Source organism: Diorhabda sublineata, chromosome 1 (genome assembly GCF_026230105.1).
Source record: "Diorhabda sublineata isolate icDioSubl1.1 chromosome 1, icDioSubl1.1, whole genome shotgun sequence".
Lineage (NCBI taxonomy): Eukaryota > Metazoa > Arthropoda > Insecta > Coleoptera > Chrysomelidae > Diorhabda > Diorhabda sublineata.
In genome coordinates, this window is record NC_079474.1 from 6,028,169 (window position 1) to 6,048,811 (window position 20,643).

General features: G+C 32.4%; 1 protein-coding gene across 1 annotated transcript in view; it reads left to right on the plus strand.

The window, feature by feature from the left end:
- Positions 1-20,643, plus strand: part of LOC130442741 (high affinity cationic amino acid transporter 1) — a 148,687-nt gene that overhangs the window by 87,852 nt on the left and 40,192 nt on the right. The window contains exons 3-4 of the mRNA XM_056777094.1: positions 1,574-1,727; positions 19,495-19,725. Of these exons, the coding sequence (XP_056633072.1) occupies positions 1,574-1,727; positions 19,495-19,725 (385 nt within the window). The remainder of the gene's footprint in view (positions 1-1,573; positions 1,728-19,494; positions 19,726-20,643) is intronic.

Consider the following 20,643-nt stretch of genomic DNA (forward strand, 5'->3'; position numbering starts at 1 on the left):
ACAAACATCCCTTTTTCCTTTTATATGTGTATGTTTCAACCCTCAATTGCTCTCTTGATATTTTTTATACTTATAGTTACGTGACAAAATACTCAACTGAACTAGTTTAAACTTTTATAAGTAGCTGTCGGTAAATGTTTCAAATAGGAAACTTTCAAAACTTCTTAAAACAAGGTTTTTAAAAAATATATCTACAAGTTTACGTGCATTGGGAAATACGGTGAATTAAAAGAGTTCATAAACACTATTACAAGTTGTCAGTTTTGCGTGAGATGAATAAGTTTATCTTCGAAGACGTGATTTCGTGAAAAAAAAATTCTCTGCTAAAGTTTACACTGCCGAAGACGTTGCTGATTTGATGTGGAACATAAACGAGTGAGGGAAAAAAGTTTTGCGTTAAAGATGAATTATTCATTGCAGATATACCATTTCAACTTTACTGAAAAAGCGAACATTTATACAACATTTAAATATGATATATATATATATATATATATATATATTTAATTTCTTATTTCTTAGACCTTTTGAAATGTTTCTGTTTGTCAATCTTCTCATCTGTTTTAACATATCTATGTTCAACGACATGAATCAAATAGAATCGCCGGCTGGCTGTGTCTGGCAGTTCGGATTAGAGACTTCGAACGAGAGGTCGTTACGCCATTCTGAAGAGAGGCAACAACGTCGGAACTAGTCAGTGGTTACGTCCCTCTCCTTGTAATTGCGAGGGTTGCAAATTTCTACAGATTGTCGATGACGTCACGTTCTTCGGAGGAGATGTAATTCAATATTCTTCGTGGTAGTACCAGGCCAAGTGCAATATAAAATTGTGACAATATTAAAACTTACTTACTTAATTAGGTTAGGATTGCGGTGACTTGAATTTTATTTCGATATACATTTTATTGTATATTAAGTATTGATTCTGTGACCAATTCTCCTGTAGTTACAAGCTTCCTTCTTATTGAGTTTTTTCATCTTCTTCGTCTCTTTGCTGTTGCGCTTCATCGTGCTTTATATTTTCTCTGTAAAGTAGTCTTTTAGAATATTCTCTTCGGCCTTCCATTATATCCACTTTCTCTGTCTGTTTCTTAATCGATATATTTTCTACTCTTTTGTTGCTTCTAAGACTTTTCAATACTCTATAGAAGAGTTTATGGTTTGTGCAGTTCAAAATATTTTCTTTATACAATTCATCTTAATAAGTTTTGCTGGATATTAGCTTTTTTTGACAGCAAAAGATTGAATTTATGCACTGTTACAAAACCTATGTAATGTTGAGAAAGCTCTACATGAATTAATTTTTATCCTGCTTATAAAAAATTGAAACGGCTTAAATTAGGACATGAAACTATCAAACACAATCCGATCCTTTAACTTAAAAAGTAAACAAAACATTGAAAAAAATATTGAGGAAAGAAATTTCTTAGATTATCAGATTCGTATTCTTCTTAGGAACTGCATCAACGCATTAACTACTTCATGATGATCACTGGAAGTTAGTTTATTTGTTTAGAATTTTCAACGTTTATTATTGAAACTAGCATGAGCACTGTATTTTTTTTTATTTCAGAAATGTTTGACGACACTGGATTTGACATCGTTAGGTGTAGGAAGTTGCGTCGGTACAGGAATGTATTTAGTAGCTGGAATGGTCGCCAAAAATGTCGCTGGACCGGGAGTGGTATTTAGTTTCATAATTGCAGCAGTTGCTAGCATATTTTCAGGTATGTTTAAATAGTATGAAGGTTCAAATATTTCAAATAAGTCCCAACATTAATTGAGGTTGCTACTTATTACCCCTACACCAACACTAACAATTAACCTAACCTAACCTAATGATCGTCTTCAGAAACTTGGATAAATTGAATAATTGTTAATGCTACTGTAGAAGAAATAAGTAGCCATACAAATACAAGGTATCTAAAATAAAGTTCACGTTTGTATTGTTATTGCGTGAACGAAGTTATTCGAAGGTGTAGCACGTAGAAAATTCTGCAATGATGATGTACCAGGCGCTCGTCTAATAGGAAAATGAGTCGAGAAGTTTGAAGAGACAAGACCAACACTGGATAAAAAGGTCTATTCGGAAGCGTACTATTTGTTTGAACATACATAGATCATCATTATTTCGCATTTCATACAAAGATTTGGGACAACACCCTCAAAAAATTCTGTTAGTGCAAGAATTGAAGATTGAGTCCGTTTTCAATGTTTACCAGTATCTTGTTTTCAGATGAAGTTCAAAAGAAGGGAGATTTATAATTGAGGAGAACAAATAATCGAATAAGGAATATATTTGGAGAAGCAGAGCTAAGCAAAATAATAATATCCGAAATAATAGATTGGCTGGGTCATAAACAAAGAATGCCAGATTTTAGTTCAACAAAATGATAGACATAGAACAAGAAGGAACTAGAAGAAAGGGAAGACCAAGGAAAATATGATGCGCAGAAATGATGGAAGACCTAAGAGAGAAAGAGAGAGAGAGAGAGAGAGAGAGGAATTCAGGATTGGAAAACGAAAGCAAAAAAATAGGAAAGAGTGGAAGGGAATCACTTCTCTATCACGAGCTTATGAAATTTTTGCTGGCAAATTTACTCTTAGGAGAGGTGACATAAGGTGGCCTTCACGCAGTTCACATTTAAAATCTATGGTCTTTTTCCCGTTAGGTTGCGTCAAATTAGTATATTAATTTCATTGCTCCATTAAATGAATGTTATGAGCGCAACGGTTTACTCTTTAGTTTTTTAAAATTGTATTTTCAAATGTGAACTTTCTTTTAAGACACCTTGTAAGTAACTTATCAAGGTTCCGAGTAGTACGCATCCTGATAGGTGAAATAGTTTGTTTCTGTAATGAAATGAAACTGTGAAGATGTGTGGATACACACAAAAAAGCGGTAAAGAAAAAACTGCATTAATCTCTAAAGATATTAAACAAATATATTAATATGATAATGAGAAATTTTCAGTATTTAGTAACATTCCTTTTGGATTCTAAAATTGCTTCATTTTGCCTCGTTATTTTTCCTATGAATTGTTTGACTTTCTCACATCAGTCAATCAGTTTTATTTCAAATTATACTATTTTCTTATTAGCGTTATTAAGTAACTTATTCTGAAACGAGAGTTTGCTACTTTTTAAATGGACAAATAAAAATATTTATAATTGGATATGGCTTTATTACTTTTCAAAATATTCTCCATTGAGATCAATACACTTTTTCATGCATTTGAATCAATTGTCGAGGCATTTTTTCCATTTATTTTTGTTATTTTTGATCTGCGAGAAATCATTGGGTACCAAACAAGGACTGTACAGCGGATGACCAATCAATTTGATGTTTTTACTGTTCAAAAACGTTTTTGTTTGAGCTGATGTGTAAGATGTCGTCTTCTGCGATTGGTTTACCTGATATTTTCGAACACTTCTGGCAAACAAATGCTATTGCACAATTCAGAATCGACAGTTCTACAATGCTTTAATGAAACGGTCCCGACATGTCTAGTTATTCCGAAAAAACAGACAACCATTTGCTTCGAAGTGGTTTATGATCATACAACTTTTTATTGGATTTGGCTTGAACGACCCATAAAGTCGATTATTACATTTCGTGTTCATAAGCATAGATCTATGATTCGTCGCCTGTCATCTTTTTATAGACATCTTTCGGTGCTTTGAGTAATTGTTAAATTATGCGGTATCCAACGCGAACAGTTTTTTTTAGAGAGCCAAATGCTCATGCAATATTGAATGTATGCGAGTAGAACTAATGCCCAAGTATGCCTCATTCCCACCGTATGTCAATTCACCATTGAAAATGTCAAACTTCATGGCAATGTCAGATTTGACATATACATGTCACTGCTGTCATTTCTCAAAACTAGAAATTCTTGTACTTCGCAGATCTCTCATAATCACGATTCATTATTCAAATAATTCTTTCCAATTGTACCAAGATTAGTGCAAAAGCTTCAATTTTCTTTTTTTTATTGTATTTAAGTAGAGTTCCATTGAAAAAAAATCAATCTACATTTTTCAATTGTACTTATTTATACTAATAAGATAAAAATTGGTTAATTGCTTGTATGTTTCTTTATAATTATTTGTAATTTCGAAAAATATTCAACAGAAGCCTAATTTACCTACACAGGTGAAGCGATATTGAGAATTCTATAAACCAATATTTACTTTACGATAGGCGATTCAAACTGACGATTAGATTGCGTGTTTTTCTATCGTTTTCTATTATTTTACTGGCTTTATATTCCTGATGACGGGTATGCTATGAAGAAGATAATACCAATTGGATAGATTGTAAATTATTATTTTAGTATAAAATCTGGTGAATTTCCATGAAATATTTTTAGTTTTACAGCACCTAGTCGATACATTTAAAATAAGTTTCAACCAAAAATACTATATTTAAAAGATATCTCGAAGCCAATCTCTATTTTTTTCCAAATACAAAATAATTAGTATTCTATTTATTTATATCAAACATATAGAATTAAAAACCGAATTAATGACCAGGATTTGTCTTTACTGCTGCGAATTATTTCATCTCTTTTTCTACTACATTTTGGTTTTCACTGTTTCATCACATAAGCATTCAACCTTATGTAACTTGTAACTTTTTGATTGGATTGGATTTAATTTATTTCTGACGCAAAAATAGAAAATGAGATTTATCCCTTATGGAAATTTGTTTTATTCAATTCATGTTTCGGCTCGACTAAATAATTTTTTTATTTCACCTTTTAAAAGTTGGATAATGGATAAGTATAGCCAGAAGTTGTGCATATTGCAGTGTTTTTTTGGAGAACTTAAATTTGCACATGAATGTAAAAGAAATAAATATAAAGACAGTGAAAAAAATATGATATACTTGTTATTTAGCATTAATTTGATAAAAAGTGAACAACATTCATAACGATTCTTAACTCCAGTAACTATATGAATAATATTAATTGAAATATCCTGTACAAATGGAATTTTCACTACTAATATTATATTAAAATAGAGTTTCAGCTTTTTACTATAGAAATCGAAAGTGAAAATTTTAAAAAATACAATAAAAAAGACAGTATAACAATCATTATTTTTTATAATTAATTTGTATTTTTTGTTAACTTAACTACGTCAGTTGACCTAACTAATAACTGTCTTGAAATGGTTACATGCAAAATTTTATTCAAAATTTATAAATTCGAAACGCCTATTATTAAGGTTTTGTCTTTTAAATGACCCACATTGAATTTGGTGAAACATGAATTAAAATATATAAATTGAAATTATTCCATTTCCTATTTTGAGTTCATTCTAATTTTAAATCAACTGCAGAGCAAGCCCTTCACTGGAATAGACAAAAATAGCTTACAAAGTGGATCAATAACCGCTGCAAAGCTAGGACCAAACGTCAGACAAAGAAAATAAAAATAAAGGTTTTACAGGTTTTCCCGAAGAGTCAGAAGGCTTTAGAAATACTTTTGAAAATTTATATGGAATCTTTTGTATAATATATGTTTCACAAAGAAAAGATCTCAGTTTACTTTATGATATGAAGTCGCTACAATAAAAAGTCTACCTGCTGTGATATTTATTTCAAAGTGGAAATAGAGGGACTAGTATGAATATCCTGTCTTCAGATATAACAACACCTGGCATTTGTTGAGCAATTTCAATGAAATTTTCATAAACAGAAGTAATTTATTCAATAATATAATTAACAGTATGTAATTTGGGCATTGATCGAGTGATCTATATCTGACTAGTATTCGTTCCAAATTCCCTAAATCACGTCCCTTACATGTGCAATTGGCAATCAATCAGACGACAAAGCAGACCATAAGAAGACGAAAATTCCAACTACGAAGGTTGTCTGAAAAGTTTCCTACTCAACAAAGGAATAAGACATTTATTTTTTTCCGTAGGTAATCATTTTTATTTTTCAACATAGTATACGATAACGCCCTCATATTATGAAAATATTTCTCCTATAATTGAAAATTGAATATAGGGAAGCATATAAACAGCCGATATAGTGAGTGTTCAACCATTTCATTATGACACTTTTTTTTTCAAATAATTTCTCCCTTCGCCTTATTAACAAATGATGAGTGATACTCTTCATCTATTGTTTTATATTTCTAAAGATAGTCGATGAATATATTTTCATGACTATTTCAAAAATCGTTCACGATCACTTTTCTAGCCGATGAGCCAATATTCCCAGTTTTCAGAGTAGGTTCGCCTTTTACATTCCACTGTCTTTCGTTTTAGGAATGTAGTGGTGGATCCAGGTTTCACATACAGTTATGAATCGCAGCAAGAGCATGCAATCAGTTGGATTGTTTGATTCGCGTCAATGAGGTCCAAAAAATGTTTATTACAATTCGCTTTTGGTCCAAAGTGAACAAACACGGCACACCACGCGCGGATAGCTCACGCATGCATATTTCTTCAATCAGTATACAGCAAATGCATTCTTTTCATATACCGATAGCCTTTTCTGTATCTTTAACGTTAATCTCTTTAACGTTAATTCGATAGTACACCCATTTGATGATACTAGTTGCTACAGTTTTGGTCGTCCCGAACGCCGTTGTCAACCAAGTGTGTATGGTCACATTTGCATTCAGTTGTTGAAACTTTTATAACCGTAAATGATGAATTAGAGACCCTGTATACAATTCTCAACCTCACTGGTTGATGCAGCTCAACAATCCCGAGAGCCGGATCGCCAGATGGCCAGATGGACTGAATGTCTTTAATAGTATAACGTTGATACCGAACATCGGGTTAGTGTCAGCCATCGAAATGGCGACTCCTTGTCTAGACGACCTTGCCCAACAGTACGTTCCCACTGCAACAATGTGGAAATTAAGGTGTTAAGCTGTAGTTTCAAGAGCTACACTGGTCACCCACAAGAATAGGAGAATGATTCTCACCTCACCTAAAAATGATTTGGCAATGGAGGGAAACAAATCGGCAAGAAGAAGAAGAAGAAGATTTTCACCGGCACTCAAGGTATATTGGGCTCAGTGAAAGTATAGTTGTAATATCTGCCGAGAGAAAAAGATTTTCCCAAAAAAATAATTTTGTTAAGGTCCATACTTAATCAAGAAAAATATCAATGATTTCATCTATTAGCTAGATCCCAATTGAAAAGCGAAATTATGCCAACAAAATCGTAACATCACCGTTCGAAGGTGACAATAACCTAGAGGAACGACTGAATCGTATCGAAGAAGAGCCTGGCCTTGTCTTCTGATAATTTAACGGTGCGTACGGAGGTACCGGGAAAGCTAGATATGGAGTCACTACAGAACAACAATGAGATTTGTTAACTCTGTCGGAAAATTATTCGCTGGTATGAGTATAATAAATTCGTTTACTGACATAGATCGTGCAGCCAGTTCTGTTCTATTGTGTTAATAGAATCTAAACTTTGGCGGCTACGGCTTCCCTTTTTTGTAACTTATTAACAGTAAGGTCGTTATTATATAAACAATTTCTCGGAAGACCTTTTTTCTAGAACTGAAAATATGCGGTCCAATAAATAATCTGATGTTATCGCGAATATATCAGAATAGACAAGTAAACGGTATATTCAAATGAATTTATATGAATTAGAAAGTATTTAATAATAAGTCTTAGTATATACTTCTGTGAATACTAAATAGTTTAGTGTACTTAGTGTGGGTGTATAAATAAATTAAATAAGTAAGTGAGAATACACCGTGTGTATAAATCTACCCCACCATATAAAAACTGTTTAAATAAAAAATAAAACATTACAATATAATGGATACTTTCTTAAACCATTATGGTAGTTGCCCAGGTCGAAAAGGATAAAAGTGTGCAGTAAAATAAAATAAGACATTTTTATTACTAAACATTTCATTTTAGTACAGATAATTCCGCTCAATTTTCCGTTAAGTTTCTCACTTATAATGAATTATTACGTTTTCCGGAAATTTCATGTCATAAATGCGGTAAAAAGTTGATTCATCAATTGAAAGTGTAATTAAACTCGAGTAAATCTGGAGAAAAGCAGCAGAATTTTCAATGGAATTCAATTAGACGATAAGCACGTTCTGCTGCTCTAGACCGATGGTTGCACGTGTCGGTTGGTTTTATAATATACTAAATTTAGTGCAAGTTCTCCAGCAATTATGATGATTACTTTTTCAATACAATTACATCAATTTTCAGGTTATATCAACGGATTAATTCGAAAGAATATATAATCTGGACAATATAATGTACTGTCATCTTTTATGTTATCCCTATCGAAATTCCAATCGTTTGTTATATTAAATTAGTAATCTAAAATCGTTTAATGAATATTTTATGGAGTTATATTGAATCGCATTCACAGAGATATCTTTTTATTTTTCTTCGTTTCCATTTATTAAAATAGATTTTGTTCAACTTCCGAGTAGAGTCTCATTTATAGTTGATTACATAAATTTTATAAAAGTAGTTTGAGTAAACTACAAATTCAACCGGCGCAGTCAATAGGATTGTTTTAAAAATCGTAACGCCAACTGTAATCTACGGTTTATTTGCAATATCGAAACACAGCGTTAATTTTGTGAATCTCATGAAATATCATTTGTTGCGCTATTTAATTCTATATTTTGACCAAGATGAATGTTTCAAGTATTTGTAAACAACTCAAATATCACTCGTATGACAACACGTTTCAAGTACCTTCACCATTAAAAATGGCAAACTTTACAATGGCAAATTTGACATATTCACATCAGTGTTACCATATCTCAAAACAAAAGTAGCAACCCTCATATATGTATTATTATTTATTTATAACATTAGCTAAAAAATCTTTTATATTGTCATGGATACTAACGTACAATGTTATGTCAAATGGAAGTTGTTAAAAAACGAAAAAAAGTTCAAAATAAAGCAATGAAATACCGAATAGCGAATTTTTCCGGTAATTATTAGTATTTCTCACATAACCAATTTCCTCTTATATTTCCTTTCCATATATTCACAATGTACGTTCGAACTTTGTCATCAGGAGAATTTGTGTTTTAAATCATTTTCAAATACGAATTTTACCTAGATCTAGGATAAAAAATTTACTTTTCATTAACAACAAACACAAGTTGTACTAAACTGTCGCGAGGCTGTGTCCTAGGTTCGTGACCCAGAATTAATAAACAGGAACTACAAAAGAATAAGAAACACTAAATCCAGAAGAACTAAGGAAGCGAAAAAGATAGAAGAGTGGTTAGGGAGTTAATTAAGTAAGATATTGATATTTCTTATGAAATTCAATCTTCCAACAATCAAATTGTAAGCCGCTTTAAAAACCATTGAGCAATGCAAAGCTATTTTAAATTTGAAGCCTCATTTGACTGAAGGCTTATATATATATATATATATATATATATATATATATATATATATATATATATATATATATATATATATATATATAGATAAATAGATATATCATTACAGAAAAACGTCATGAAATTTGTGAGTGAATTTACTTGGCAATCTGTAATAGTAGATAAATTGCTTCAATCCCAATCAACTTGGGATGATAAATACCCCTCCAGGCTATGGTAGAGCAGTTTAGTTGCCGGGGATGTTCATGGGTAGCAAAAATATGTTCAACAATTATAATCGATTTAGAATATTCTGGAAAGGTCTAAATATTTCTAGAACGATCTGGAAGGTTCTAAAATGATGAGTACTATTTATAATAATCCATTAGGAACGTTCGAGAAAGTTCTAGAAATTTCTAGAATGATTTATAAAGTTCCACAATTAGTGAAGTAAAGAGTACCATTTATTATAAGCGATCTAAAATGTCTGAAAATTTCTAGAATAATCAAGAAAATTCTAAAATGAGTGGAATTTATTGTAAACGATTTTAAAATGTTCTGAATCGAAGTGATGTACATCTAATTATTCCAGAGTCTTCTGGAACTGGAAATTTCGATGTGTGATGGTATATAAAAAGAAATTCAGTGACTGTTCGTCCGTTCAATCGTGTTTAAAGTTAAGTAAAGAACAATTGGAATCAAGAGTGAACAGTTAGAAAAAAATGATGTGATTATCACTAATGGAAGCAACAAACTATTTGAGTGTTCTAGAGTTCTCAAATACTCAAAATTTCGATGAAAAAAGACGAAAATATTTCGACCTCTTATGGTATATAAACTGAATTAAGTGACTGTAAGTAGATTCCATTGTGTTTGGAGTCGAGTGAAGATCAATTGGAATCAAGAGTGAACAATTACAAAAAAATCAAATGATTTTCATGAGTGAAAAAGAACAAACTATTTGTATGTACTTCCGAGCTAAGCCGAATTTCACTGTTGGTACTATTATAAAATGACAAAGCGGAAGTTTCCTACCATCACGTGGAAAATTATGAGAACCGCAAATCTCAGTAACCTCATGAGAATTAATAGTAGACAGCCATTTAAGGAAATAAATAATGTTTAATGTTGAAAAAACCATAGACAAATGAAACGATCATCGGATCGTATTTACCCACCTTTCTAACATAATAGATAGGATCATTTCATATGCTTATAACCCGACTAACTACATCAGTTTTGAACAACAATGAACGTGATTAGGGTTAGTTTCCTAACATTCAGATCTTGATCGAGTTATCCCGATCATAATTTTCGGAAAGTCCTTATGGCCGATGTACAAGCGAATTCTTACGTCAAAAATATTGAAAATAATAAAAATTCGGTTATTCTAATTCGGAACGAAATAAATATCATTAGTCTCGTTATCAAATATGACAGATGACCATTCACTTTCCAATATTACATTCCGAGAGGTTTACATTCCGTACTTGTAGAAGTTATTCGAACCTCACTCATATCGAAATTGGTCTGAATCAATTTGGCAGGGTAAATTTCACTCAAGTATGCATTCCGTTCTAATTTAATAGAAAATTGGGAATAAATGGGAGACGGAGAATATAGATAAGGCAGCTCAATTTCTAAAAGCGTACAATATTCAATCGGAGCTACCCGAACAATTAGGTTGTATTATTGGTTCTTATTTTTTTTTTTTTTTTTCTAGAAAAGCAATTTGGAACTTGTTCGGTTTTCTGATATTTATAAAGGTCGAAGCACGACTGTCAAATCCAAACAATAAACAAACGATTAATGGGATAGCCTTGAGAAGTCCCAGATCCGTAATGGAGTGTAAAATTATTATTGTGGCTAAATTAAATAAGGCTTTCCATATGTTAAGAAGGGTATTGCAAGAACGATATTCAAAAAACAATTTAACTTATTACTAAGATATCGAATGAAAACTGAAAATATGAGCAGCAGAGTAGATCGTATTGACCAATTGTTATTCCACAGTAATAAAGTGTCCTTGATGAACAAGTTACTATGTTTGCTATATTGTTAAATCAGTAGTACAGATTAATATGAAAATACAATTACCTCGTCAATATGATTGAAGCAACAAAGCAGCTGTATCGAATTTTGTAAACTGTTTCATGAAAGGGGACTCTAAACCAACTTTGCTTATAACAAATACGAAATAACACAATTCCACAACAAACTTGATGTTTTACTAAGAAAATATACAAGGTGATCCCGTCTTTAGGAGAGATAAAAAACAAAAATATTTGGGGTGTGCTCAGTAAAAAATGTTCGTAACGCTACCCGTATCAAGATAAAGGGCGTTGAAGAAGAAAAAAATAAATATTTTTTACGATTTTGCTGCAACTACTAGTAATATTGAGTTAAAATTGTATATGAATATGTTTTGGAAGCTAAAGAATCCATTAATCTTCTAAACGGCTGGGAGTCAGCTATGAGGTCATTGAAATGATGTTTACATAACCTAACCTCTGTAGCGTAGACTTTTTCTTTAAGATACGACCAAACTGTGTTATCCAAACGATTAAAATCGCTTGACCGAGGAGGCCAATGAATCGGAGCTTCTGCACATCTATCAATGTATCGATTAGTGAAATGTTTACTCAACCAATTACTACACCTTCTATCAAAGTGCGGTGGAGCTCCATCGGCATCGTGCATAAAAACTAGAAATCTTTGTTCATTTAGCGTTAAATCTTCTAATATTTAGAATAAGTGATTGCTTAAAAAATCCAGGTACATGTCTTAATTAAAATTTCCTGGTAGAACGTTATATCTTATTTATTTGTTACCTAGAGTTGCTGCCCAAACATCTTATATATTAAAAAAATTGATGATTTCCATTCCGAGTCCGTTCAGGCGTTCCACCCAACCGATTTGCTTAATTATTTTTTTTTAATGAAAGGTATTGATGCACAGATCAGCCATCAACCATCGGATTTCATCTAATTTTCACCATTCTCAAGTTATACTCAAATGCGATTTCCCCCTGTACATTACTTATAGAAGTTTTTCACATACACACGTTCTATCCTCAATATCTCAGGTTATATTCAAGATAGAGACTTCGTTTTGGTTTAAAAACACTCGCCGAAACACCTTCTTTCCTTTGAGTTTTTGAACACTTAAATCGGTTGAGTTGGAGAGGAGCTAGGCACGGACATTCAATGTGGAGTTATGGATTTTTGTAGGTTTTTGACAATTTTTCTACATTCAAAGATCTATATCTCAAGTTCTAATATAGCTACAGAGTTCGTTTTGGTTTAAAAACATTTGCCGAAACACCTTCTTTCCTTTGAGTTTTTGAACACTTAAATCGGTTGAGTTGGAGAGGAGCTAGGCACGGACATTCAATGTGGAGTTATGGATTTTTGTAGGTTTTTGACAATTTTTCTACATTCAAAGATCTATATCTCAAGTTCTAATATAGCTACAGAGTTCGTTTTGGTTTAAAAACATTTGCCGAAACACCTTCTTTCCTTTGAGTTTTTGAACACTTAAATCGGTTGAGTTGGAGAGGAGCTAGGCACGGACATTCAATGTGGAGTTATGGATTTTTGTAGGTTTTTGACAATTTTTCTACATTCAAAGATCTATATCTCAAGTTCTAATATAGCTACAGAGTTCGTTTTGGTTTAAAAACATTTGCCGAAACACCTTCTTTCCTTTGAGTTTTTGAACACTTAAATCGGTTGAGTTGGAGAGGAGCTAGGCACGGACATTCAATGTGGAGTTATGGATTTTTGTAGGTTTTTGACAATTTTTCTACATTCAAAGATCTATATCTCAAGTTCTAATATAGCTACAGAGTTCGTTTTGGTTTAAAAACATTTGCCGAAACACCTTCTTTCCTTTGAGTTTTTGAACACTTAAATCGGTTGAGTTGGAGAGGAGCTAGGCACGGACATTCAATGTGGAGTTATGGATTTTTGTAGGTTTTTGACAATTTTTCTACATTCAAAGATCTATATCTCAGGTTCTAATATAGCTACAGAGTTCTATTATAATGATTTCTGATGCTTATTTAATGGATTCGATGCGAATGAAGCCGCGGGTAAAAGCTAGCTAACTTTAAATAAATTCAGACTCTATGATATGTCCATTATCACCAATCGACAGGTGTCGAATAACATACTTGACATCTTGGTAATTGATAGAAGAGTCAATTCATTTCTTTCTTATCGACGTAGCCATACCGAACACTCACAACATTCTCAACAAACACCAGGAGAAACTGGCCAAATACGCGAATCTTGCAATTGAGATTAAACAGATATGGCATAACGAAAATGTGGACAGTAACCGGCGTCGTGTCTAAGACCTTGCACGATAACATCGCCAAACTGATATTATTAAGAAAACACCGTGCCTAATACTTTTGATACTTTGTATCCGGGATAGGTAGTTCAGTAAGCTGAGTAGTGCATAAGTCTTTACCATAATAATAAAATAGGAAGACTCGTTGAACTTATTAAAAACAACGAATTGAAATGATAAGAAAAAAATATACTAATGAAAAACCATAAAAATAGAACAAATCAGTAGATAAGATGAATGGGACCACAGCCAAATTAGTAATTTAACTGGTTAACAACGAGAAGGTGAAACTGGATCGTTGATAATAATGGCACTAACAAACCAACCAAGTCCAAGGAGAGTCTATTGGATGATTGGAACAAAAAAAATTGAATTTTTCTTATCGGAAGACGTGAATTCTTGCACAAAAGTTTATTAATGAGTTAGTTAATGAAGTATCAGAAAATAATCAAAATAAATCAATATTTACGTGAAATTTTTCAGTGAAACTATCATCATATTGGGATATTTACAAGACTTATAAACAGACTGGTTACCACTCATGAATATCCATATATTTCAGGGATCAGAACAAATTTGCAAATCAATAATTCATTAAAGGATTACCTTTGTTCTCACTATCTATTCCTCAATATGTCGACGTTACCTGTTTCAAATTTATAAACCTTTGGCTACAGAATTTGCCATCGTTCTGCCGAAACCCTCATAGGAATATAAGCCGCAATACTTTATTCAACAGCTACCCACCCTAATTTTATATTCATACGTAAATCGTGGAGCGAGGAGCTGTATGCTAGGATGTACACTTGCGTTTCGGTAAATAGAGAATAAAGTGCCGAAACGTAGAAGCTGATATAAAATTCAGATTTGAATAAATAGGTCGGTGGTAGACTTTTTGCAATATTGGAGCTGTTGTGCAGAGGGTATTCTTGAGACATTTCCAGAGCATGATTTCAGATGTTTACATTTTTCATATATCAAATAAGAAATAGTACAACTGAGAAAAATAATATATTTCTCATTTTTGATATTATTTTCATTCCTAGTATGAAATTTCGATTAATATTGTGGGTTGAGACATCAAAATAAAACTGTCTAAGAGTTTTTCTAAAATGCCAACGTTTCCATCCTTTATTTGACCTTAATCAAGGCTTTAACACTCGAGTTACCAAGATGAAGATGTCATTGTTGATATTATAACATTTTTCGTATTTAAATTAAATTAAAAAACATTGCCACGTTCTTAATTTATTTACACACTATATAATACACTTAACTTATTATAATTTACTTTTAAATATCTCTTAAACAATTTCTGCGATTACTTTCACTAATTCGCTCTTTTTACTACGACTACATAAACTTATTTGTATGTACAATACCACAAATATAACTCTAGAATATAGAACAAAAAGAAACACAAGAAATAAATAAATAGACTGTCCTACAAATTATTTCAAAGAAATACTGTAATAAACCGCCTTCTATAATGAAAAGTTCATCAAAGGCGCGTCCGCGGTTTATAAAAAACAGACTAAAGGCGCCACGTGAATTCGCCGAATTTTAAAATTTCATTGTAGCTGTACAGGGCCAGCCTAAGGACTCATGAGCTTGTTCGTAACAATATCATTGACCTTCCTAGTATGAAATTTCGAATGGAAGGACTATAATATGAAGATTGACATCTTCACCTGGGTTTACCAAATCTATCGATAACACATTTGGCACAGAGGTAACTCGAATGTTGAAGCCTTGATGATAATCAAATAAAAGATCGAAACATTGTCATTTTAAAAAAAGTCTTAGATAGTTCTATTCTGCTTACTACTTACAACACCATTCTAAATTTCATAATATATTTCTCTTAAACTCAAAATATTATTGTCAGAATGAAATAGATTATTTTTTCACGTGTAGATTACTGCTCTTCTCCTACGGATACGTTGTTTTTATTTGTTCGGAATAAGGTTCAGAATTGATATTGTATTATCTTCATTATTTATTCAAACAGTTGTTAATAGTTTTCACTTTTATCTACCGATGTACCGCACTTTTTGAAATGTCTTCTAGCTCACCCAACGATAATCAAGTACCGCTTTGTGGATGTTCTTCAACATTTCTGGAATTGTTATCTCATTTAGTGGACCACTGTGATGCTGGTCTTCGCAGTTCGTGTTTAAACCTTGTTTAAACTCACCCAGAGTAAACGTTCACTATTGATGGCTGCCAAACAAATACTAAACAACGTGGAATCTTTAGACTTGAAACATATGTTGTCCAGATTGTGTGCTTTCTAATACAGTAGCAACTACCACCATCTTTAGGTCCGACCAGGTACTTCCAGGACCATCCTCGTATTACGGAAATAGTCAGCATTCTTCCTTATAATACAGAACGAACAATGGACCGTTTTTTTGCTTAGGCGTTATTTCTTCTACTAATAAATCACAGAATTCTCCACGCCAACAGGCTCCAAATAATCCGAAAATACTCGCGACCTTAACCATCAAGTATTTTTTATCTAGTGTCTCGTACATAAACTTTCAACTTGTTCATGTATGAGAATTTTTAATTTTGGAACGATATACTCTATATCTGTTTCAAATATGCAATCACCCTGAAATATTTACTAACAACAAAGACATAGAGTTTCCAACAGGTATTGTACACTATATTTTTCCGACAACCACGGAAAACTCAGTTAGTGTTTATAGTAAAATTTTCAAAATAAGTTGGTGTTAGCAGAGGGTTGTTGACGTTCACCATTTTATGTTCCTCATAAAAAATTTTGAACTTTATGCTTATCATACTAACAATCTTTTTTCTGGTGCTAGTTTTACGAAGTGGCGGCGGTTGTCACCTCCTGTGAGTATTTTCAATAAATAATTACAATTTATGACAATTTTCTGCAGAATGTCTCTTCATGGCGAACGGTTTCCTTGGCATGTACAACAATCTAAACAAAGAAAACCTTTTTGTTGAAAATCGATTGAAAAATTCATTTCTGCTCTCTTATCCCTGTGAAAATTGAAGGAGGAGTCTTATGAGGAATTTTTTTAATGTCACAGCATTATTTTCACGTCGAATTTTTTGCATCAAATCCCGGAACACTCTATATTTTGATTCGGCTAAAATGTCATATTTAAAAGTCATTCATTTTTATTTTGAAATTGTTTGCAATATTTTTAACAAACTGTATGGAATATGTCAGCTTCATTTCGTCTTGTATTCTGCAATAAAACTATGAGTTTATGTTGCTCATCTCTATCGACTACAGCTTCCTTTTCTTCTGTTTTCCATGTTCAAATAACATAAATCAACAGATAAGTAAAAAGTAAACAATCGAGCATTAACTGAAAATCAAACGAAGACGTAGTAACTCGGTCGGTGGCGCTTGACTTTGCAGAAATAAGGTGCCTCTAACAATGATTCCGACAAAATTGATACTTAGAGAATAAAGCTGATGATACTCAGAACTTTTTCACGAAGTAATAAAAAAGTAATGAAAAACAACGCTCATAATGCTCGCACCAATCATCTTTCAATTAAGTGAAATGATGTAACACTAATAAAACACCGAATCGATTCACCTAAACAGGGGGTTGGGGATTAAACGCGTGAGTTACTTGAACGTCTTGTTAATCTCATCGTCCTCATTAAGCCTGATTCATTGTGAGTTGTAATTGATCAACAAGTCTTTCCACTAATTGTAATTTATATTAACCAAATAGCCGGCAAGATATACGCGATTGGACTAAATGTGTGTGATTTTAGAAACATTTGCGATTCCAGTTAAGTACGCTCGTAAGTTTGAATCGTTTCTGTGGTTGTATGTTATCACATTTGTTGAATACGTGAGTGAGAAGGATATGGAAACACAAATAAAGAGAAATTAGGTTGGATTAGTTGGAATTAGTACGTTATATATTATCGTACTTCATTAATTGGTTATTTATTCACTTGCTTTTGGATTATTGCGTTGTTTTTTATCATATCTAACGTAACGTCAGAAGAATTAACATGTCGTTGATTGGAAGGACTAGGAAAGTAGCAAAAGGGAATAAAAGATGCTGAACAGAAATATTCGATGCTATGCATCAAACTGATAGATTAACCAAACGAATACTGGAATTGCGGCGAAGAAAAGATACTTTCAGAAAAATATCTACGACAAAGAGCTGAAGAACATTGACTAAAATCGATCTAATTGTAACAGAAAAGAAGATACTCAATACTTCATAGTGATATCGCATATATCAGATAATACGTATAAATGTGACTGGTGTGGATATATTACCAAAAGAGCAGACGTTAGGGAAACGAAACGAATAATGGAATTGCAAACAAGGAACGGCCCTTTCAGAAAAAGATCTACAACAAAATAATCAGATGACCTAGAGATCTAAGTGGCACAGAAAAGAAGATACTGAATGCTACATGAAGATGCTGAACAGGAATATTAGATGCTATGCATCAAAATGAGCTGGACCTATTACCAAAAGAACAGACGATAGATAAACCAAACGAATACTAGAATTGCGACCAGGAACAGATATTTTCAGAAGATCTACAACAAAGTGGTCAGATAACCTGATGAACTTAAAGAAAACTCGATCTAAGGCATAAAAATGAAGATACTCAATGTCTTATAGAGATATCCCACATTAATTTTAGATGTCATGTATAAATGTGCAGATATTCTCAAAACAACAGGAGATAGAGGAAAATACTTTCAGAAGAAGATATATAACAAAGTGGTAAGATGACATAAAGAACTTTGAGGTAACTGGGATGGAGAAAATACCAAATGTACGAACCATAGATGAACCAAACTAATATTGAATTTTCAAAGAAACTGGATCCAAGTTATACAGTATATATCAAGGTAACTTATGTATTAGATAAACCCAATGAATACTGAAATGGCTACCAAAAAAGCAGAATCCGACCTACAAGAAAATGGTTAGATGACCTGAGGTTAAAAAACTGGCTCTGACAGGCTCAGGAAATAAGATAAAATGTTATATACAAATATACGAAAAAGCGTGAAGCTGAAAGAGGGAGATCAGAAATGTGTTGATCAGACGATTTGTCACTCTCCCAGAATGAGCATGGAGAAAGGAAGAGGAGTCTTATTTTCAAAAGTGGACGTACGTATAAGAGTAATTAGATGGAGATGAAGGTAGAAAAGATATGAAGAAATTAAGTGACACATGACAAAGTGGAAATATTCGAGGAATCACTACGTCCGGATGTGAAAACTTCATATTTGGTGTCTATTTCTGCAGCGAATGAAAGAGGAAATATAATGTTTTATCCATTTAAATGTAACATATTGTTCTCCAATTAATACTATTTTTACTACTACTTTTAATGTTTCCTATCATCTAAAAATGGAAGCTTTAGAGGGATAATTTGATAGTTGCAAAGGAAAAAGTTGTTTATATAAATGTATAAATCTTGATCTCTCTCCCCACATATATTCGTTTAATTTGTTCCCTCAGTGGTTTATTTTCAATTTTGCAGTGCGTGTAGGTATTAGATATGTAGAATATGAAAATAAATTATTACTAATATACAGATTTTATATCCAAATTGACTTTAAAAGTATTTTTACTCTAAAGGTTTTTAATACATTTTATAATAATAGAAATACAATTCACTGTTTCCAAATTGTAGTAGTCATTTCATAATTCAACGAGACTCTTTAAAACATAAATACCATTGGACCTAACTCATACATAATTACGGTTATTTTTTTTTGTTTCAGGGGCATGTTACGCAGAATTTGGAGTTCGAGTACCCCATACATCCGGTTCGGCTTATATGTATTCTTACGTTACTGTGGGTGAATTCATAGCTTTCGTTATAGGCTGGAATATGATTCTGGAGTACCTTATAGGTACGAGTGCTTGTGCGTGTGCTTTGAGTGCCTGTTTCGACGCCTTGGCTAATGGAGCGATCACCCATGCTATACACGAGAGTATCGGAGAAGCGATAGGTAAGTAACTTATATTTCAATAAATACTACATGATAAAATCCATTAATATTTAAGTCGTTAAAGAGATATAAAAAGTATTGAGGCACAGTCGAAAAATCTGCCATCATTTGTACCTTTTTCACAATTCAAGATTATGTGATTTCGCAATAAGTCCTTCCAAACAACATTAATTGTGCGTCGACCCTTAGGTTTAATCTCTATATTACCATGACTAAAATCTGGTTCAGGCAAGTATATACCTACTCGGTCTATGGTTTGTTCTTGCGCCTTGTTAATTTTTCCGCGAGAAAATCACTCCGATTGAAAATTTACCATTCATTAAAGTATGTAACAAGTATGTGGTTGATATCTTTGCTATATTTCTTAGAAAATAAAACAATTTGTAGACAAAAGCTTGTGAAAACTGAAAAACGAACATAAAAGTAACTAAATAAAGATATTAATAAAATAAAATTTCAATATACAGAGAGAAAATCACAAGGAGTAACAAAATTATAGGTGATAATAATGGTAATAATTAGTATATAAGTCTTTTATAAGTCCATAGCAAAAATTAAATCAGTATGCACCATATCCAGAAATAAATATTATTAATAGAATAGAAGTTGTTTACAGCGTAAACTTGCCAGTAAATATGCCCTCAAAATATTGCGGAATGAGGAAAAAGATGATATCGATTTGATTTCAATTGGCAAGTGATTGTGCATTTTTTTGCATTGTAAAATATTGAGCCCTTAACTAATTATGAATGTGGAGTGGGTAGGTAAAGGTCGTGCTCCTAGTTCCTAAGTGGATAGCCGTGCAATGATCTCTCTAAAATTGGAGAGCCGTGCTTACGAATTAGGCAAACGGATTAAAAGATAAATAAGGAAGGAAGAGTCAGAATTTTTAATATTTTAAAGAAGTCCCTGCAGTGA